Source organism: Bos indicus x Bos taurus, chromosome 21, assembly GCF_003369695.1.
Source record: "Bos indicus x Bos taurus breed Angus x Brahman F1 hybrid chromosome 21, Bos_hybrid_MaternalHap_v2.0, whole genome shotgun sequence".
NCBI classification, from domain to species: Eukaryota; Metazoa; Chordata; class Mammalia; order Artiodactyla; family Bovidae; genus Bos; species Bos indicus x Bos taurus.
This window is the reverse complement of record NC_040096.1, coordinates 22,985,497-23,007,860: the sequence shown is the minus strand read 5'-3', so window position 1 is coordinate 23,007,860 and position 22,364 is coordinate 22,985,497. Positions and strand designations below refer to the sequence as shown.

Genomic DNA, 22,364 nt, shown 5'->3' with positions numbered 1-22,364 from the left:
GGTGAAACACTTGGAACTGTGCCAAGCACAGGCCAAGTACTCAGTCAAGTACAAGGTCAACTGTATTCTCATTATTACTGCAACATAAAGTTTTAAGAAGAGGGATTTTATGCAGCACAAATTTCTGTTCCAAGACACCTGAAAGATGCCTTCCTTTTCTTACAGCTGGGAGTTTTAAAATATGAAAGAGCTCCCAGGTACTGTTGCCTTGGGCACTATTCCAGTTTCCGGTTCTTCTCTTGCTCAGCTTTGGGTCAGGGAAGAAAAAGCATGAGCTGCATGAGGCCCCTGGATAGGCTGGGCTTGATTCTTTGAATTAATGACCAAATTTAAAATTAGGAAGATTGCACATTAAAAAAACCCCCCAAAAACACAAAAACTGCTTCTCCAGCTTGTCTTGAAAGATTCGGCCGGGCTGAGATGTCATTCCTGCACAGCATCCATCAGCTAATCCTCCTTAGATGTAACTGGGGCCTTCCTGGTGCTGCCATACACCCTCAGTTGGCTCCTGTGCTGTAGGTATCCGGGTGTGGCACTCCCTGAGAGGACAAGCAAGATACATCACCTCAGATGAGTTGTTCTACGCTGTTTGTGAGCCAGGGTGGGACTTGTGGGTGGGTTGCTCTTAGAGAAGGAAGAGCTCCAGATAGGGCTGGTGTGGGAGGGTTCCAGGGAAACTAAACCAGGAGGCAGGGAATTCCTGGGCAGCTGAAATGGGGCATCTTCAGGAGGGAGGGGGAAACGCTCAAGCAGCCCCTCTGAAGGGGAAGAGAGAGTGGAGCAGTTTATGGCTAGGGGGTGCCAGGGTCCCCTCTTGCACTCCCCTGCCGCCATCACCTCTCTGCCCAGAACCTCAGCAACCCATGGGAGCTCCTGCACGGGGACATTCTACGGATGGAGACTGGCCAGCTCTCACTGTCACTCTGAGTCCTTCTGTGGACTTACTACGCCAGCGTCTGTTCCTACCCTTTCTCCCATTAATCCTCCCACCACAAAAAGCTAGACCTTGACTCCCTCCCCTCATCCATTAGATCCAGGCCAACCTCATCAGCCTGCCAGGAAGGCAGCAGACCTGTCTCCCCAACTGCCAGGAGGAACCTTAAGCAGAGTAAGTGCTTTATAAAATAGTATGATGGTGATGCTGAGGTAATATACGTGAACACTTAGGCTCAACAACGCCCATCCCTTTTCTCCCTACCACAGTCCTTTATTTCTCCCCTTTCACTGTCAAACCTCTACGAAGTCTGCAGTAACATCTTAAAAGATATCTGATACTATCATTCTCCTGTTCACCATTTTTAATAGTTCCCAGATGTCTGCAAAATAAAGGCCCTTCACGAACTGGGCCCAAGCTTGCCTCCTGCGGTATCAGCACGCATTATCCTCTGCCCTGGTCAGGAGCCTCTCTGTTCTGCACTCTTTCTCAGCTTTCGCCTGCCCTTCTGCCTGGAATGCCACCTCCGTTTCCGTACCTGCCCGGGGTTTCAGCCCGGGGTCCGCTCCTACCCCAAAGACGCCCTCCCTGACCACAGTCTGACCCCACCGCCGGGTCCCTCCTCCACTCTCCAGGAAGTTTTCCTTTCGCAGTCTGGAAAGAGCGTCGGAAGCGGCTTCCCGGGGAACTACAGTCCATAAGGGGATCCCTGATGTCCTTGGAACTTTCCGGAATCCCCTGACGCCCGCGCAGTCCACCCCCGGTCCAGCACACGAAGCAGCCGATCTAGGTGAGCACGCCTGCTGGAACCGAGGAGTGGGGTTGGACAGGGGCGCGTCGCGCAGGCTGTCTCCAAGGAGGGGTTCTTTGGCAGAAAAGGAGCTTGGACACCGTAAAGACAGCTTTATTGACAAAGCGCGTTGCCGCCCCGTCGCAGGGGCTTGTAAATGGCGCTCTGTAAGGGATAAACTGAGGCCCTAAGAGATAAGGGACGTGATCAGGGTCACTAGGTGAGTGGCATGCTCCACTTGGACCCCTGAACTCCTGGGGCGGGGGGCAGGGTGCGGGGTGCCGAGCGCGCCCCCAACTGGGCGCCCGGCTCTGGGTGGGCGGCTGAGCCTTCGGCCCGGCCTGCTGGAAGGGGCGGGGCCCCGGGCGGGGCCGACACAGGTGCTTCGCATCCGGCCGTGGGGGGGTGGGGGGAGCGGCTCGGCGGGGCTTTATAAGCGGCCGCGAGTGCGGCGCTGTGAGCGGCTCGCTGCAAAAATAGTGCCCACGTGTCTGCGCGTCCCTCGCTGAGCCGGTCAGCCGCCCGCCGGCCGGTCCGTCCGTCCCGCAGGGCCACGCCATCCCCATGGCGTTTCCACTGGTAAGAGCTGCCCGCCGCCCGCCGGGGCGGGGCTGGGCGGGGCCGCGGTCAGGGCCGCGGTAGCTAACGGTCCGCGCGCAGCCTCGGCCGGTACCGCGGTCCCCTCCTCCCCCGCCCCCACCCGTGCGCGCGAGTCCCGGGCGGGGCACGGGTCACGTGCCTGCGGGCGTGGGGCCTCGTGGAGGGGTGTGTGGCGAAGGAGGGGTAGGGAGCCTCCTCGTGACTCAGGGCCTTTGGGCTTAAAGGCGCCGCGGCCCTCCGGGGGCGGCCGGTGAGGCCTCCGAGCTGCGCTGCAGACTCCCGTCGGCCTCGAGTGTATGTCCAGACGGGAGCTGACCGGACGGAAGGGCGCCTCCGCGCCCGGAACTTTTCCTTCTCCCACAGCCGTCGCACGTGAGAGCCGAAGCCACCGGCGCCGGGAGCTCACTTGCCTCGCCACGTCCCACGCGAGCCTCGTTCGTACCCAGTGGGCAGCGGGGGAGGGCGGGGCGGGGCCGGGCCGCAGGCGACATAGGCCCTCGCGCAGGGCCCCGGGTCACGGGAGACCGCCACGACGGCAGTGGGCGCGGCTCCTTTAAGGCGGAGGGATTAGGCCCCTCGTGCCTTCTGCACGCGCTTCCCCGGCCGAGGAGGTCACGTGGCTTCACACGTTTTGCTGGAGCTGGAATACTGGGGCAGGGTTGGCTAGGTGGGGTCCAGCACCAGTGGGTGGGTTGACCTGCACGTGCGGCGCGGCTTGGAGCTGGGGAGCCGCGCAGGTGAGCTGGGTCCTGGAGGCATAGGCATGGGTCTTGCAGGATATGGAGGCGCCCGTGGAGCCAAGCTAGGCCGCGCCAGACTCTTTTTTCCTAACCCGGGCTCTCTAGGTAGCGGAGAAGCGTGCAAGTGACCTTGGCCTTGTCATTCTCCCCTCAGCCCTGGACTGGGCCAGGTGCCCAGACTCGCGTGGGGGGCTTGGCGTGGGGCCCCGCCCTGGTCCCGGGTTTGCCTTAGGGGACAGCCGGATTGCTTGGCCTGGCCAGTCAGGGGTTAGGAAGGCCTTTGCCTGCCTGGAATCCCGGGGGGAGTGGGGACGCAGACCCAGGAGTTTGCTCCCCGTGGGTTGTACCACGTGGCCCCATTCTCTGGCTTTTTTCTCGTGTGGGTGGTGTTTACAGTCAAGGCGACCCTGACTTTCTTGCATCATCCCCCCAGGGTCCAGGCCAGGGTTCTTGTAAGTGGCTCAGTGCCACCCCGGGGACCTAGAAGTCCGAGCCAAACCTGGGGCTCAGGAGCAAGTCCTGGCGTGCATGGGTTAGTTTTTGGTGGCACTCAGCTTCCTGCAGGCCTTACCCCCCTTTGCACGGTGTTGCCCTTCTGAGGCGGGTGGGAAGCACGAGGACTTGGGACAGCAGCTTTCAGAGCCCCGGGGTGGGGGTGGGGGGCGGGGACGCGGAGGCCTGACACCCTCCCCCAGCCGTCCCGCAGGCCGGGCTGGGCTGTGCTTAGCGCTGCGTTTTGCTGGCAGCTGCCTCCCTTGGTCTCCCTGGCTACCGATCAGCCGCCTCGCGCTCTTGCTGGCACCTGAGTACGCGGCTGGCCAGCGTCATGTGCTGGTGAGGGGCGAGCAGGTCGGAGCTGAAGCCCCAGGTGCACTGCCCGCCTCGGGTCTGCCCCCCAGGTGACAGCGCTGACATGTGCTAGCTGGCCGCGAGTGTCTCCTGAGGAGGGTGTGCACCCTTAACGCTCAGGTTGTGATTGAGCCTAGGGACCCACGCTGGGCTAAAAACAAAAATACATCCAAACAAGCGGAAGGAAACCTTGGAAACCTCGGGCTGGCGGTGGTTTCCCTGGTTGGTTGGTTTTGCTCGTAGGTGGAAGGGGAGTGGAAGGCAGTTCTGCTTCTGGAGCTCCGCGGAGCTCTGGGCTGTCGGCTTCCACCCCCCCACCCCCACCCCCAACCCCCCCGGGACAGGAGAGTTCAGGGCCAACCCTCCTCTTCGAGCTTGCTTGGGACGACACTGTATTCCCAGAGCCCCTTGCTCTAGAGTTTGGCTCTTGCCACGGTGATGTAATCTAAGCTTGAGCAGTGGTCTGGCCGCAGTACATGCTCAGTATGTTAGAAGCAGGATGTGAAGCTGACTGCCCTGTGTGTAAGTCACTCTGTATTAACGGTGTGGAAATACTTGCTTTCCCTTCTCCCGTGGGTGGCCTTAGGAACATCTTCCTGGCCAGGCTCCCCTTTGGGGAAGGGGATCTGTGCCAGCCTGTGCAGCAGGCAGGAGGTTAGAGAGTTAGTGTATGTGCTGAGGGATCGTGGAAACAGAGAGCAGCTTGGATTGGGCCTTTAGGCACTCAATGAAGGCAGGTTTCTATGGTCTTGTCTTTGCTGTGATATGCTTTCCAGTGTCTGTGAGGCAGGAAGTGGAGGAAGGTGATCACAGCAGTAAGACTCCAGGCTAATGATAATAGCTGTCTTTGTAAGTATTTTCATGGGGTCACCCAAGCTATTTATTTTGTTTTTAAAAATTAAAATGGGCTACAGACCCAAATCCCTCCAGGGGCCTGAGGTAACATAAATGAGTATAGGGAAAGAAAGAGGAGCAGTGCCCCCTGAACTACAGAATTTGCTTAAAGGAGAGCCAGTAGCTGGTTGTTGGCTATGTAGAAATGGGGGGCCAGAGTTCATGGATCTTTTGTTTTTTCCTAGCTAAGCCGCCAGTCTCTTAATTCATAAATGTAACAACTAAAAAATTGAAAACATTGTGATGAATCAAAGTCTCTGAAGATTGTATTTAACCTGAGAGCTAGTTTGGGATCTTTGTCTCAAAAGGTCTCTTTTAGATTTCCCCCTCCCCGTTTTGCAGGTGATGAAACAGGCTTAGAAATCAAATCACAAGGCCACCAAGTGATAAAACTGGTTGTGTGAACCTAGGTCTTTCTGGTGCGGTAGTTCAGCCTATGGTACTGTGTGTATTCTAGTATGTTAGAGGGGTCAAGAGGGTTATTGGTGGTATATATTGTACAGAAAAGGTAGTGGTCTATGGGCTGGTCTCACTCATAGGCAAGAGTGAGCTTTAACTGCATTGGAGGGAACCTGGGTTGCTGTGGAAGTCAGTGTGGGTCTTCCGAGCATTAGTGCTGTGGTGCTGATGTCAGGAGGAATGTGCTGTGTCTATCATTCCATGATATGTGTCAGAGCAGTTTAGCCGATTCTGAGAGCGCCAGAGGTCTGGAGAAGTCAGGCTCCTCCCACTGTGGGAGTGATCCTCCTAGCCCTCTGCACAAAAGATTGTCCTCTTTCAGGACAGTTAAATTTCAGCCACCTTTTTCCTTCTGAGAAAAGACGTATTTGAAATCATATGATTGTTGTAGAGTTATAAAAGTAGAATGGGGCTTATTAAATCTTAGCTTTTCTCTCTTAGCTAAAATTCCCATAATCCTGTCTCTTAGATTCCCAGGAAGAATTAATAAGGATTTTAGCAGTGCGTGGTAAAATCTGGAATAAGCTCCTAGGACATAAAAAGAGCTCTTGTACCAGAAATGAGGGGCTGGGGTTTCATTCTGGACAAGTTAGAATCCTTCTTGCAGTGTATAAGCCACACTGGCAGATGTAAAAAGATATGTGCCTTTATTTCTGTATCTTATTCCCAAAGGATTTAAACATAAAGAAGTAAAGACAATGTTCAGAGACTTGCCAAAGGGAATTTTTTCCATGAGAATGCAGACTCAAATACAAACCAGATAACTTTTCTTTTTAACCTGTGAACTGGGAAGTTTTGGGGAAGATGAAAACTTTAAAGTGTTACCTGTCCCCTCCTGCTTCTTTAGTTACCTTTACAGGCCACTCAGCCATGAATTCACTCTTGTGAATCTGGTGTTGGAGGGGAAAGGTGAGATGACTGGAGTAGGTCTGCACTGGAATTTTAGTGTTTATTTGCTAGATAATAACTGTGCAGAGTTTCTTATTGTTTTCAGCTAAATGACTGTTTCCTAAAATTGTTATGTGTTTGTTTAAAGGGCAGGTTAATTAGTGGGTAGTATTTCTGCCTTTAAAGTTTGGGATAGAGATACATGCCAAACCCAGATATTCACATTTAGGCTGCTGTCTTCAGTAGCTCGTGGTTGGAGGCAGTAAGAGAATCATGAGATCAAATAGCAAGATATTTTCTCTGCTGTGGCAGAGCTGTGCTAATCCCATCCTGTTCTGCAAATCTCCTTTTCCTGGGCAGTAGTATCTAAGCTGTATGGACTCTGGGAAGAGCTTGCCAGAAAGCCCTGGGGTAGGGGATGCGGGATAGGAAAGAGGGTTGGGCTAAGAGGTTGGAGTGGAGGAAGTCACATAAAGAATTTTTGCTCGTCTCTGTTTGAATTAAACCAGGAGACACTGATTGCACCCTTTCAGTATTTGCATTCTGCTGGCCGCACCTCCTTTGCCCCCACACCTGCTGCTTTGGGAATGCTCTTTGTTTTCTTTCCTGCCAGTGTTGCAGCCTGATTTTAGTTATTCCTGCATGAGAGCTTGTCATCCTCTGTAAGCGCACAGATTCCAAATGCTGGAAATTTTTATGTTCAAGATAGGACCGCCAAAATGAGGCATTTTTCAATTACAGTAAACTGGCTGAAACAATTGAACTTGAAGGTATATATAATAAGTAAACATTTCATATTTCTTATAGGAAAATTATATGATTTCCCATAAAAAGCCATTTCCAAGTTTGAGAGTGTTAATTTTACATTGTTGGCATAGTTTTCAATTTTGTTATTGGGATTTAAAAAGGCTCTTGTTAGGGATTAGTTTGTTTTCTTAATATATTGGTTGGCCAAAAAGTTTGGGTTTTTCTGCAACATCATCTTTTTGGCCAACCCAGTAGAATGCAATTTTAAGTAACACAGGTGTGGAGGTAATATTCCTGACTAAGTAAGGTTGAGCTTTGCTTTCAGTGATGCAGAAGAACGCTTAGGCATGTATAGCCTCTGCATTCTGCTTTAGTTTTCAGTATTCCTGTATGGTTAGAGTACCGTTTTTGTTTTCGACTACAGTGAATTAACACTCTCTTGTGATTTTTAAGGCATTTTGTGATGACTTTCCTTGAAGTAACTGGAGAATTCCCAGAGGACAGATCTGAAGATTGATTTGTGTGCTAAAAATGGGTCACAGTTGCATCTAGCTGCTGATTCTGGGAGTAACTTGACTTCAATAGTGCTACTGGTTTCCTTATTCTTGGCCAGCGTAATATGCTGACAAAGATCCCATCCTGACAGGTTTAGCACAATGGCCTGAAGTCTCTTTGATGAGGTGTGGGAGTAGCTCTCCCCTTGTGGAAGCAAAGCAGTTACCTTGAAGGGCAGGTTGGGTTTTTTTTGGTGTCTTTTGACTGAACACTTAATCTCTTACTGCTTAACACCTGTGCTCTCTGCATTCTGGCTTTGTGCTTCTGGATCTGACACCATCTGTCTCTTGAGTCTGCCCTTTCTCCGGAGACTTTGTTTTTAAGCTGTAATTTTGGAATTATTTTAAAGCTCAGGAGGTGTTGGAGACCTCTCTGCCTCCCTGGTATAACTCTGAGTTGACACCAAGTCCAGATGATAGTGTCTCACTATTTTCACGGACGAGGAGATTTAAGCTGAGAATGAAAAGGGGTCATTTATACAGTGAGGCGATGATAGAGCCAAAACTGGAACCCAGGTCTCTCTATTTCCAGACAAGTGTTTCTGGAATTCACGCACCTTGTCCTTTGCTATGTAGGTCTCTGATTATCTCATCTTACTTAAAATTTCCACTTGGTTCCTAAGACTCAATGGCTTCCTTTTCCTAGTTCTCTTCTGTCTGGTCTTTTCTTGTCTTGGCACTTACACCCCCCGCCCCCGAAGCCCACATTCATTGTGGCTCATTCTACTGCTCATTTCTGTACTCTTTCACAGGGGCCTGTGTATTCCTGTAGCACTGCTTTTCGAGTTTTAGGTTGAGCTCTTTATAGTCCTGATTGTTCTCAAGAACCATGGTTCTGATCAGCCTACTGAATGAATGTTTTTGTGAGGCATATTAAATGCAGACGATCTCAAAACAGCCAACGTCTTCCCTTTCTTCTCCTCCTGGGGCTAATCTAATTCTGTTCCCTCCAATTACGAGTGTTTTTTTTTTTTCTGACTAGATGCTGGTGTCCTCTTGGGGGAAAGAACTGTGTTTGAGTGTTTTGGTTTTTTTTTTTCCTTTTAACCCCGAAGGCCCCAGTACAGATGGATGCTAGGTAAATAAATACCTATAGCTTTCCTTCAGAAACCTCTCCCCAGCTCCTATAACAATAAAGCCTTGATGTGATTTAACTCTTGGCCCATGGATCCTTTCATCTGTTCTCCATTCCCATTTCTGCCACTAGTTCAGGTATCCCTTGGATGAATATTTTCAGTCTGCTTTTCCTGCCTTCCTCCTTAGTTATTCCTGCCTGTTCACAGCCACCACTCTTTGTGGAGCTACGCCATACTAATGGCTGTATTGTTCCCCAGACATATCCCTCAGACCCTTGGTCCTTGGGTCTTAATGTGTAGTTGTATCTCCCAAGCTGAATGATGAGCTCTGGATCAGAGGGTCTTTGCCTGTATCCTTTCTAACCCCCTGCCCACCCCTCCACAGAGTAACTACTGAGGTGTTACTGATTAAATACAGGAGTTTTAAGGTGAAATTCAAACTTCCCTTGGCACTCTGGGCTTGAAGAGGCTGAATTTGTCTCTGCCGGTCAGGCGCTTACGCCAGCTCCACCATCCTGCTGCTGTTCCTGCTCCCAGTGCCCTGCCCGAGTTCCGGAGGTTCTCTTAGTGCTAAAGCTTCTGGATGTTTCAGAGGACGTTAAGAACAGTCTTCCCCTGCCTTGTAAGAGGCTCCCCCACAGCTTCAGAGTTGTTACAGAGCGTTTCCCTGACCTGCTCTTTCCTGTCCTCCTCATGTTTCTCAGGCTGCCTTGATGCAGAAGGAAGAGGAGGTTCATAGTTTGGGATCCTGATTTGAGTCCTAGTACCTTGTTAAACATTAGCTTAAGGAAGGATTTTCAGTTTTGCTAAGCGTCTCTTGTAATGAGACTGAGAGAGGTTCCATTCTTGTGATGAACAGAAGAATCAGAAGGCTCTGGGCGCTTGGCATTAGAGGCCCTATTCTTGCCCTCTCTAGTTGGGCTGAGCTTCCTTTACTGTCCCTTTTCTCTGGCTATTGAAGGAGTGTCCTCATCCCTGTTCAAAGAGCAGTTTTGTGTCCTGGTGTCCGTCTTCTCTGATACCTTAGGGACCTCTGGGTCGGTTGTCCCTACCACATGGTTCATCTCTGTCGGTGAACATGGTCCTGTCTCTCTTACATTCAGAGAGATGTGAGAGCAGTACATCTTCCTGGTTCAGCAGCCTCCTCCAGCAACCAGCCTCACTGGCTTTCCTTAGCTTCCTACAGAGTAACCCTCCTCCAGTCCTGACTACCTCACCCTTTAGTCCTCTCTTAAATTCTTGAGCTCTGACATCCTATGAAACTCTCCTCTCTCACATTCTATTTTGGAACTTTTTGTTTGTTTGTTTTACCAAGTTCATTGTGCCCTGTCGAATCTTATAGATGTTTTCTTGAGCCTTTCAGGATGTTTGCATTCCTTCTGAGATGTTCTTAAAAGATCTTTGAAAAGTGCAAATTTGATCAGCTACTCCATAAGGCAGTGGTTCTCAAAGCATTTTCATCTCAGGATTCTTGTACACTTCTTAAAATTTTGAGAGCCTCAAGAGCTTTTGTGCATGTGGATCATATCTGCTAATACTTACCATTAGAAATTTAAACTGAAACCATTTATCTACTAGTCATTAAAAAATAACAAATCCATTACGTATTAATAATTAGATTTCCCAAAACAAAAAAATGAGTGAGAAAAGTGAGCATTCGTCTACATTTTTTGCTAATCTCTTTAGTATCTGTTGTAATAGCTGAATTTTGTTGTGTGCCTCTGTATTTAATCTGTTGCCATGTGTCATTTTAGTTGTATATAGGGAAATTTTGGTCTCAAACACAAGTATATAGTTGGAAGAGGAAAAATTTTGGAGGGTTACTTAATTTTTATTGGAGTGTGTGTGTGTTAGTCAATCGCTCAGTCGTGTTGGGACTCTTTGTGATCCCATGGACTGCAGCCCGCCAGGCTTCTCTGTCCATGGAATTCTCCAAGCAAGAATACTGGAGGGGATTGCCATTCCCCTCTCCAGAGGAACTTCCCAACTCAGAGATTGAACCCTGGTCTCTTGCATCACAGGCAGGTTTCTTTACCATTTGAGCTTTAAGGAAGTCCTTATTGTTGGGATGTAATTATTTTATAATGTTGTGTTTCTGCTGTACAACAAAGTGAATCAGCTATATGTATCTCCTCCCTCTTGGACATATATATGTGTGTGTGTATATATATATGTGTGTGTGTGTGTGTGTATATATATACATATCTGTATATGTATATCCTCTCCCTCTTGGACCTCCCTCCCACCCCACACCCATGCCACCCGTGTAGGTCATCACAGAGCACCGAGCTGAGCTCTCTGTTGCTTTCCAGCAGCTTCCCACTAGCTATCTGTTTTACATGTGGTAGTTTATATGCATCAGTGATACTCTCTCAATTTGTCCCACTCTCCCCTTCTCCCCTGCCTGTGTCTACATGTCTGTCTTCGTCATCTGCATCTCTGTTCCTCCTCAGCAAATAGGTACATCTGTACCGTTTTTCTAGATTGCACATATGTTAGTATACAATATTTGTTTTTCTCTTTCTGACCTACTTCACTTTGTGTGACAGATTCTAGATCCATCCATGTCTCTACAAATGATCCAATTTCATTCCTTTTTATGCCTGAGTAATATTCCGTTGTAAATATGTACCACATCTTCATTTATCTGTGAATAGACATCTAGGTTCCCTGGAGAAGGGAATGACAGTCTACTCCAGTATTCTTGCCTGGAGAATCCCATGGGCGGAAGAGCCTGGCAGGCTACAGGCCATGGGGTCGCAAAGAGTCGGACACGACTTAGTGACTCACACATACAGACATCTAGGCTGCTTCTATGTCCTGGCTATTATAAATAGTACTGCAATGAACATTGGGGTACACGTGTCTTTTGAATTATGGTTTTCGCAGGATATATAACTAATAGTGGGATTGCTTGGTCATATGGTGGTTTTGAAGCTTCCCACTTAGCTTAGTAGGTAAAGTATCTGCCTGCAATGCGGGAGAAAGAAGATGAAGTCGCTCAGTGGTGTCTGACTCTTTGCGACCCCATGAACTATACCCTGCCAGGCTCTTCTGTCTGTGGAATTTTCCAGGCAAGAATACTGGAGTGGGTTGCCGTTGCCTTCTCCAGGGAATCTTCCCAACCCAGGAATCAAACTGGGTCTCCCGCATTGCAGCATTGCAGGCAGACTCTACCGTCTGAGCCACCAGGGAGAGCAATGTGGGAGACCTGGGTTCAGTTCCTGGGTCGGGGAAGTTCCCCTGGAGAAGGAAATGGCAGCTCACTCCAGTATTCTTCCCTGGAGAATTCCATGGACAGAGGAGCCTGGCAGGCTGTAGGTCATTGGATCGCAAGAGTCGGAGACGACTTAGCACTTTCTTTTTTCTATGGTAGTTACAGTTTTAGTTTTTTTTGTTTGTTTGTTTAAGGAACTTCAGTAGTGTTCTCCATAGTGGGTATATCAGTTTACATTTACCAGTGGTGTAGGAGTGTTCCTTTTTTTTCACACCTTTTTGAGCATTTGTTATTTGTAGATTTTTTGATGATGGCTATTCTGACCTGTGTGAGGTGATACCTCATTGTAGTTTTGATTTGCATTTCCCTAAAAATTAGTGATGTTGAGTATCTTTCCATGTGCCTCTTGGCTGTCTGAATGTCTTATCTGGAGAAATGTCTGTTGAGGTCTTCTGCCCACTTTTTGATTGGATTGTTTGTTTTAATATTGAGCTGCATGAGCTGCTTGTATTTTGGAGATAAGTCTTTGTCAGTTGCTTTGTTTGCAGATATTTTCAAATATTTGCAAATGGGTCTTTTTCCCATTCTGAGGGTTCTCTTTTCATATTGTTTGTGGTTTCTTTTCTGTGCAGAAGCTTTTAAGTTTAATTAGGTCCTGTTTGTTTTGTTTTTATTTTCATTACTCAAGGAGGTGGGTCAAAAAAGATCTCACTGAGGTTTTTGTCAAAGAGTGTTTTTCCTATGCTTGCCTCTAAGAATTTTACAGTGTCCAGCCTTACATTTAGGTCTTTAATCCATTTTGAGTTTATTTTTGTATGGTTGGGGAGTGTTCTAATTTCATTTTTTTACATGTAGCTTCTAGTTTTCTAAGCACCACTTACTGAAGAGACTGTCTTGTCCTCATTGTATATTCTTGTTTCCTTGTTGTAGATTAGGTAAGCATAGGTGTGAGGATTTATCTCTGGGCTTTATATCCTGTACCATTCAGCTGTGTTTTTGTTTTTGTGCCGGTACCATACTGTCTTGATTAGTGTAGCTTTGTGGTATATAGTATAGTCTGACATCAGGGTGGCTGATTCTGCCAGCTCCATTTTTCTTTCTCAAGATTGCTTTGGCTGTTTGGGGTCTTTGTGTTTTTTTAACAAGTTGTAAAGTCTTTTATTCTGGGGAAAATGTCATTGGTAGTTTGATAGAGATTGCGTTGAATCTGTATTGCTTTAGTTAACATAGTCATTTTGACAATATTGATTCTTCCAGTCCCCGAACATGGTATATCTTTATCTGTTTCTGTCATTTTTGATTTCTTTCATCAGTGTTTTACTTTTCTGCTTTTAGTAGGTTTTTTTACAACTACTTGTTTAAAAAGTAGTTGTAAAAAAAAAAAAAAAGTTTTTTGCACTAGAAAAAGGTATCGTTTTACTCTACTTTCCTGAGTAGAGATCTTTTTTCTCCGTACGTAGGTTTATTCTTAGATGTTTTATTCTTTTTATTGTAGTAGTAAATGGGGTTGTTTTCTTAATCTCTATTTCTGGTCCTGTGTTGTTAGTGTGTAGGAATGTAAGAGAGGAAATGACTTCTTCAGCAATCTCTTGGTTTTTTAGTGGTGTATTGTTTAGCCTCCATGTGCTTGTGATTTTTATATTTTTTTCCCTGTAATTGATTTCTAATCTCATAGTGTTGTGGTTGGAAAAATGCTTGATATGCTTTTAGTTTTCTTAAGTTTCCCAAGACTTGATTTGTGACCCAAGATGTCTATCCTGGAGAATGTTCAATGTGCAATTGAGAAAAAAGTGTATTCTGCTGCTTTCAGGTGGAATGTCTTATAAATATCAGTTAAGACTATCTGGTCTGTTGTGTCATTTAAAGCTTGCGTGTGCTTATTTTCTGTGTAGATTATCTGCTCATTGATATAAGTGGGGCGTTAGAGTCCCCAACTATTACTGTGTTACTGTTGATTTCCCCTTTTATGGTTGTTAGCATTTGCTTATGTATTGAGATGCTTCTGTGTTGAGTGCATGAATATTTGGTATATCTTCTTCTTGGACTGATCCTTTGCTGTTAATGTGGGGACCTGCCTTATCTCTTGAAGCAGTTTTTAAAGTTTATTAATATGATATGAATATTGCTACTCCAGCTTTCTTTGGATTTCCATTTGCACGGAATATCTCTTTTTCCACCCCCTCGGTTTAAGTCTGTTTGTGTCCCTAGGTCTGAAGTAGGTCTCTTGTAGATAGCATATATACAGATGTTATTTTTGTATCCATTCAGCCAGTCTGTGTCTTTTGGTTGGAGGATTTAATCCATTTACATTCAGGGTAATTGTTGACATGTATGTTCCTGCTACCATTTTCCAAATTGTTTTGGGATTGTTCCATGGGTCTTTTTTGGAAGAAGAGAAATATTCTAATAGCCTTTTCAGATAATTACGGTTATTGGTGCCAACAAGTGGTAACTTCTTAAAGGTCAGAGTCATCCTTCAGGGTCCAAGGGACATGGGTTCCAAGACCACTGTGGATACCAAAATGCAGATGCTGTAGTTCCCTACATAAAATGACGTAGTATTTGCCTATAACATACACAGTCCTGTAAATGTTACACCAGATCATCTCTAGATTACTTATAATACGCAATACTATGTAAATAATTGTAAATACAATGTAAATGCCAATTAAATAGTTGCCACTGCACAGCAAAATCAGCTTTCACCTTTTGGAACTTTCTGGAATATTTCCCCCCAATATTTTTACTCTGTGGTTGGTTGAATCTGCAGATGAGGAACTCAGGTATACAAAGGATTGACTGTAGTTGCAACATGAAATCTGAAGCCATATGGATGTACTGTTCATGCGGTGTTACATCAAAATGCATTTGTCCCTGTTGTGCTTTGGGTGTCTATCTACTCATGTCTGATTTTGTAACATCATTTGACAAATGTGGGTTCACTGAGTTGTGTGGTTATGTGTAGCATTGGTTAATAGCATCACCAGTCTCATCAGAAAAGTCTTCTAAAGTACTGAGTAAGGTGTCAGGTTCAAGTGGTGGCAAATCCAGGGTTTCCAGAATTCTTATTTTTTCTCCAAGGCTCTAGTTTTATCATTAGCAACAGATAGTGACAGTTACTTAACTTTTGAGGCTACAGGCTTACTCTGTTTTCAAGGTATATAATGTTTGCTAAATACCCAAAGTTGATAACCATAGCCTGTCAGTTGTGTTTTCAAGTACAAAAAATGTTTCATGGAAAAAAAAAGACATTCTGTTTTAAAAAATTTTTATTTTTGGTCGCAGTGGGTCTTCATCACTGAGCAGGGACTTTTCACTAGTTGCAGTGAGCTGTAGCTACTCTGTTGCTGTATGTGGACTTCTCACTGGGTGACGTCTCTTGTTGCAGAGCACAGGCTCTAGGGGTGCAGGCTTCAGTAGCTGCAGCATGCAGGCTCAGTAATTGTGGCTCGTGGGCTCACAAGTTATGGCACATGGGCTTAGTTGCTCCGTGACATGTGGAATCTTCCAGACCAGGGATCAAACCTGTGTGTCTTGCATGGGCAGGTAGATTTTTATCTGCTGCACCACCAGGGAACTCCTGAGGCTAATTCTTCTTGAAACTCAATCACAAACACTTTTTCTTGAGACCATGATTATACTTCAGTATCAAGCAGGGGCCTTATACTCTTGTCCATTTGTCTCATAGATACTAGGACATGTACTCAAGGGTTGCGATTTAATAAAACTTCTGTTTATCCAAGGAAATTTGTAAATAAATCTGGCTTTTTCTGGGAATTCATAGCATAAAGAATACAGTAATTGCTGCTAAAGTTGGTTGGCATTGCCTTGATTCCTGCTAAGGTGCCGGTTTTATCTACTCCTGTTGCTTTTGTACCGTCACTGCAAACGTCAGCATAGTGAAAAAAGAAGCGGATATCTTAGAATTACAAGAAGTTTTTCTGATTTGGTGGACCTCAGAAAGAGTGGGTCCATAGACCTTGCTTTGAGAACTGCTGCAATAAGTTCACACAATAAGGTCAAGATCCTTAGTTAGTATACAGAGTCCATGATGTTGTGACTTCACTTTAGTGGCCAAGTTTGAGCCCTGGTCTACAACTCCTTGAACTTTCAGAAAATTGAGCGAGGGAGTTCCCTGGTGGTCCAGTGGCTATGACTCCACACTCCCAATGCAGGGGTTCGATCCCTAGTCAAGGAACTAAGAGTTTGCATGCTGCAACTAAAACTTGATGCAGCCAAATAAATATTAAAAAAGAGAAATGTTTAAAAAAATTGAGTGATGGCGAACTTGCAGTAAAAGGCATTAGTTGTTACCGTATGGTTTGATCAACTTTTACATGTTCATGTATTATTTTTATGTATCACACAGATCAAGACACAGAACATTTCTAACATTCCGTAAGGTTCCTTTGTGCCCTTTCCACTCTATAGCCCACCCCATCCCACAATCAAATACTTTTCTGATTTCCTTTGTCATCAGTTGATTTTGGCTGTCATTGAATTTCTTATAAATGAAATCGTGTAGCATGTACTCTTAAGCTTTTTTCTCCCACTTAATTTAGTATCTGTGAGGTTTCTGTAAGATGAGATGCAGTTGTTTTTCCTGTATAGTAAGTACTACATTAGAGATGTGAGTAATTATCCATCTAATGCATGTTACTGTTCATACTGTTCATGGGGTTCTCAAGGCAAGGCCTGGCGTGCTGCGATTCATGGGGTCACAAGGAGTCGGACACGACTGAACTGAACTGAATGCATGTTACAGATGTGAACGGCTTATCTGTACTTAAGCTTATGGATATGCTAAAAAGAGGTAACGTGGCAGGCTTCATGGCTGTCATTTGACTAGTGTCTGGGAACTTACATTTTGAGTTCTCACTGTTTCAAGAACTGGTAAGAATGATTTAGTGTGCCTAAACTGCACAGGGAATATGGTTTGTGTTGAATATCTGCTTTCCTCTTGGAGTCTTGAATTTTGCTACATTACAGACACAGGCTGCCTCTGTGACCAGCCCTCAGTAAAATCCCTGGGGCGCCATGCTGCTTTTGTTGGCAACACTGAAACGTGTTGTCACAGCGTGTGGCTGGGGAATTGTGTCCTGCATGATGCCCTTGGGGAGGAAGACCCTTGGAAATTTCCACCTGGTATCCCAGGCTTTGCGCCACGTGCTGCTTCCCTTTGGTTTTGCTCTTTGTTCTCCGGCTGTAGTAAGCCTTCCTCTTACATGCTGAGTACACCTAAATGCTGAGTCCTGTGAGTCTTCCTCCTAAGTCACTGAACCTGGGGGTGGTCTTGGGGACCATAATAACATGACAGGCATCAGTTTTTGTTTCTCTTCACATTTTGAGTGTAATGACTAAAACTGTTGTGACCGTTCTTGTGTGTGCTCTTGTATTATCGATATGTGTTTGTTTCTCTCACGTATAGGACACTGTGTGCTGTTGCTAGGTCAGGGGTAGGGTCCCTTAAACTTAAAATTGTAGCGGTCATGTACTTCAGTCACCTAAGAGTAGTTCTGGCCTTTATACATGTTAACTCTGTCTCGAATGCCCTCCCCATCCTCAGTGTGCCTGTTTGACAAAATCTTTTCATCTACCTCAGTTCAGTTCAGTCGCTCAGTCGTGTCCAACTCTTTGTGACCCCATGGACTGCAGCACACCTGGCTTCCCTGTCCATCACCAACTCCCAGAAATTGCTCAAATTCATTCCATCGAGTCAGTGATGCCATCCAACCATCTCATCCTCTGTCGTCCCCTTCTCCTCATGCCTTCAATCTTTCCCAGCATCAGATTCTTTTCCATTGAGTCAGTTCTTTGCATCAGGTGGCCGAAGTATTGGAGCTTCAGCTTCAGCACCAGTCCTTCCAGTGAACATACAGGACTGATCTCCTTTAGGATGGACTGGTTGGATCTCCTTGCAGTCCAAGGGACTCTCAAGAGTCTTCTCCAACACCACAGTTCAAAAGCATCAATTCTTCGGCACTCAGCTTTCTTTATGGTCCAGCTCTCACATCCATAGTGACTACTGGAAAAACCAGAAGCTTTGACTAGACAGACCTTTGTCGGCAAAGGAATGTCTCTGCTTTTTAATATGCCGTCTAGGTTGGTCATAGCTTTTCTTCCAAGGAGTAAGCGTCTTCTAATTTTATGGCTGCAGTAACCATCTGCAGTGATTTTGGAGCCCAAGAAAATAAAAGTCTTGTCACTATTTCCATTTTTTTCCCCATCTATTTCCCATGAAGTGATGCCATGATCTTAGTTTTTTCAATGTTGAGTTTTAAGCCAGCTTTTTCCCTCTCATCTTCCTCTTTTATCAAGAGGCTCTTTAGTTCTTCGCTTTCTGCCGTAAGGGTGGTGTTATCTGCATATCTGAGGTTATTGTTATTTCTCCCTGTGATCTTGGTTCCCACTTGTGCTTCATCCTGCCTGGCATTTCACATGATGTACTCTGCAAATAAGTTAAATAAGTAGGGTGACAAAATACAGCCTTGATGTACTCCTTTCCCGATTTGGAACCAGTCTGTTGTACCATGTTTGTTTCTAACTGTTGCTTCTTGACCTGCATACAGATTTCTCAGGAGACAGGTAAGGTGGTCTGGTGTTCCCATCTCTTCAAGAATTTCCCACAGTTTTGTTTTGATCCACACAGTCAAAAACTTTAGGATAGTCAATGAAGCAGAAGTAGATGTTTTTCTGGAATTTTCTTGCTTTTTCTATAATCCAACAAACGTTGGCAATTTGATCTCTGGTTCCTTGGCCTTTTCTAAATCCAGCTTGAACATCTGGAAGTTCACGGTTCATGTACTGTTAAGCGGAGAAGGCAATGGCACCCCATTCCAGTACTCTTGCCTGGAAAATCCCATGGACAGAGGAGCCTGGTAGGCGGCAGTACATGGGGTCGCACAGAGTCGGACACACCTGAGCGACTTCACTTTCACTTTTCACTTTCATGCATTGGAGAAGGAAATGGCAACCCACTCCAGTGTTCCTGCCTGGAGAATCCCAGGGACGGGGAAGCCTGGTGGGCTGCTGTCTATGAGGTCGCACAGAGTTGGACACGACTGAAGTGACTTAGCAGTACTGTTAAGTCAGGCTTGGAGGATTTTGAGCATTACTTTGCTAGCATGTAAGATGAGTGCTTATTTAACTTATATGCAGAGTACATCATGAGAAACACTGGGCTGGAAGAAGCACAAGCTGGAATCAAGATTGCCGGGAGAAATATCAATTATCTCAGATATGCAGATGACACCACCCTTATGGCAGAAAGTGAAGAGGAACTAAGAAGCCTCTTGATGAAAGTGAAAGAGTAGAGTGAAAAAGTTGGCTTAAAGCTCAACATTCAGAAAACGAAGATCATGGCATCTGGTCCCATCACTTCATGGGAAATAGATGGGGAAACTGAAAACAGTGACAGACTTTATTTTTTGGGGCTCCAAAGTCACTGCAGATGGTGATTGCAGCCATGAAATTAAAAAACGCTTACTTATTGGAAGGAAAGTTATGACCAACCTAGATAGCATTTTAAAAAGCAGAGACGTTACTTTGCCAACAAAGGTCCATCTAGTCAAGGCTGTAGTTTTTCCAGTGGTCGTGTATGGATGTGAGAGTTGGACTGTGAAGAAAGCTGAGTGCCAAAGAATTGATGCTTTTGAACTGTGGTGTTGGAGAAGACTCTTGAGAGTCCCTTGGACTGCAAGGAGATCCAACCAGTCCATTCTAAAGGAGATAAGTCCAAGGTGTTCATTGGAAGGACTGATGCTAAAGCTGAAACTCCAGTACTTTGGCCACCTCATGCAAAGAGTTGACTCATTGGAAAATACTCTGATGCTGGGAGGGATTGGGGGCAGGAGGAAAATGGAACGACAGAGGGATGAGATGGCTGGATGGCATCATCGACTTGATGGACATGAGTTTGAGTGAACTCCAGGAGTTGGTGATGGACAGGGAGGCCTGGCGTGCTGCAGTTCATGGGGTTGCAAAGAGTTGGACACGACTGAGTGATTGAACTGAACTGAAGATGAGTGCAGTTGTGCAGTAGTTTCAACATTTGCTGACCGTTGCCTTTCTTTGGGGTTGGATTGAAAACTTTTCCAGTCCTGTGGCCACTGCTGAGTTTTCCAGATTTGCTGGCATTTTGAGTGCAGCACTTTCACAGCATCATTTTTTAGGATTTGAAATAGTTCCACTGGAATTCCATCACCTCCACTAGCTTTGTTTGTAGTGATGCTTCTTAAAGCCCACCTGACTTCGCATTCCAGGATGTCTGGCTCTAGGTGAGTGGGCACGCCATTGTGATTATCTGGGTCATTAAGACCTTTTTTGTATAGTTCTGTGTATTCTTGCCACCTCTGCTTAATATCTTCTGCTTCTGTTAGGTCCATATCATTTCTGTCCTTTATTGTGCCCATCTTTGCATGAAATGTTCCCTTGGTATCTCTAATTTTCTTGAAGAGATCTCTAGTCTTTTGCATTCTATTTTCCTCTATTTCTTTGCATTGATCGCTTTGGAATGCTTTTTTTTTTTTTTTTACTCTCTCCTTGCTGTTCTTTGGAACTCTGTATTCAGATGGGTATATCTTTCCTTTTCTCCTTTGCCTTTCACTTCTATTCTTTTCTCAGCCATTTGTAAGGCCTCCTCAGACAACCATTTTGCCTTTTTGCATGTCTTCTTAGGGATGGTTTTGATCACCACCTCCTGTACAGTGTTACGAACCTCCATCCATAGTTCTTCAGGCACTCTGTCTATCAGATCTAATCCCTTGAATCTGTTTGTCACTTCCACCATATAATCGTAAGGGATTTGGTTTAGGTCATACCTGTATGGTCTAGTGGTTTTCCCTACTTTGTTCAATTTAAGTCTGAATTTTTACCTACCTATATGCTACTCTTGTAGTTGTTATATGTATGTGGCATTAGGCTTATGTGCATGCTAAATCACTTCAGTCATGTCTGATTCTTTGCAACCCTATGGATTGTAGGCCGCCAGGCTCCTGTGTCCATGGGATTCTCCAGGCATGACTACTGGAGTGAGTTGCTGTGCCCTCCTCTAAAGGATCTTCCTGAACCAGGGATCGAACCCACGTTTCTATATCTCATGCATTGGCAGGCAGGTTCTTTATGACTAGTGCCACCTGGGAAGCCCAGGCTTACAATGTAGCATATAATTTGTTTGTGTGCTTATGTTCCCACTGGACTAATTTCTTGGGAGCTGCTCCCCAGAATGGCTCCAGGTGTGTGAGAATGAAATCAGTAATTGTAATTTCTGGGTCCCTAGGCATCAAGTCATATTGTTCATGGGTTCCTTGTTTTTCATTCACATGGAATTGTCTCTGCTCCAAGCTTAAAATCGCAAGTCCTGAAATGAGTGGCCAAGAGCTTTGACAGTTTGATCTTGTCTTATCATTTAATAAAGAAATTACAACATACAGAGGTTGTGATGGTAAAAATACCTATGAAAGGATGATATGGGTTTGCCTTTTCTGTGGTATCTGTATTGAGTGCCTGCAAATTTAGCAGATACTATGTTGGGTTCTGTGTTGATAAAGGCCTTGAAAGATCCTGCTGCTGCTGCTGCTGCTAAGTTGCTTCAGTCTTCTCCGACTCTGTGTGACCCCATAGACGGCAGCCCACCAGGCTCCCCCGTCCCTGGGATTCTCCAGGCAAGAACATTGGAGTGGGTTGCCATTTCCTTTTCCAATGCATGAAGGTGAAAAGTGAAAGTGAAGTCACTCAGTCGTGTCCGACTCTTAGCGACCCCATGGACTGCAGCCTACCAGGCTCCTCCATCCATGGGATTTTCCAGGCAAGAGTGCTGGAGTGGGGTGCCATCCTACAGTTTATCAAATGCAGTGTTGACAATGCATACAGCAAACAGTTTGACAGATGTGACAGGAGCTACAATTACAGTGACCGTATATTCTGTGTATTTTTGAGCAGTTTTTGCTATTAAATATTTCCTTAGTGTTCTCATAAGCCTGTCCTTGAAATTGTAGTATTTCATTTTTCAGACTGAATTTATAGAGCAAAAGGAATATTGGGCTTTAAATGCATCATGTAGAAACTGAAGAATAATCAGAAAAGTAAAGGGAGAACCAGGAAGGAGAAAGTGATTCCTCAATTAAATGAGTAGAGAGTAGCTGATGATCAGATCCCCAAAGATGCCAGGTAGAATAGATTTGAAGTATGGGTTGGGTTTGGCAACTCAAGTGATTAAGCAGAGTTGTGTGGTGTCTTTTGAAGGGGGAGAGGGACATGCTGGCAAGGCATTGTGGGTTGAGAGGAAGGATGAACAAGAGGTTAAGAAATAGATGTATTTTCTACATGGTAGAGCAAAAGGAAGAAAACAGTGGTTTAAGAGAGTGTTTAAGTCAAGGAAGATGTGTTTTTTTGTTTTAAGATGAGAGAGCCTTGGGCATACTTAACAGACTGATGGGAAGGAACCAGTGGAGGGGAGAGAGGAAAGTAAGATGATTAATGGAGGAGGGGGTCTCTTGAGTGTTGTGTCTGGTAATGGGTTCACTTTCTCTTTCTGGATGGATTCAGTTTCTCTTTCTGCAGTTAAGGACCTGCTGCCATTTCTCCTTCATTCCTGGCAAGCCTTCCTGCCCAGTCTG

At 45.7% G+C, this 22,364-nt stretch overlaps 1 protein-coding gene across 9 annotated transcripts in view; it reads left to right on the top strand.

Moving 5' to 3' along the window:
- The first annotated feature begins 2,179 nt into the window (after positions 1-2,179).
- CPEB1 (cytoplasmic polyadenylation element binding protein 1) overlaps positions 2,180-22,364 on the top strand; it is a 109,619-nt gene continuing 89,434 nt past the window's right edge. For 2 of the 9 annotated variants that reach the window (XM_027521168.1, XM_027521171.1), the window contains exon 1: positions 2,439-2,758. In XM_027521168.1, the coding sequence (XP_027376969.1) occupies positions 2,621-2,758 (138 nt within the window). In that variant the 5' untranslated portion in view covers positions 2,439-2,620. Of the gene's footprint in view, positions 2,304-2,436; positions 2,759-2,969; positions 3,062-22,364 lie in introns of those variants that run through there. The other 7 variants (XM_027521172.1, XM_027521173.1, XM_027521167.1 and 4 more) reach the window with 7 other exon arrangements.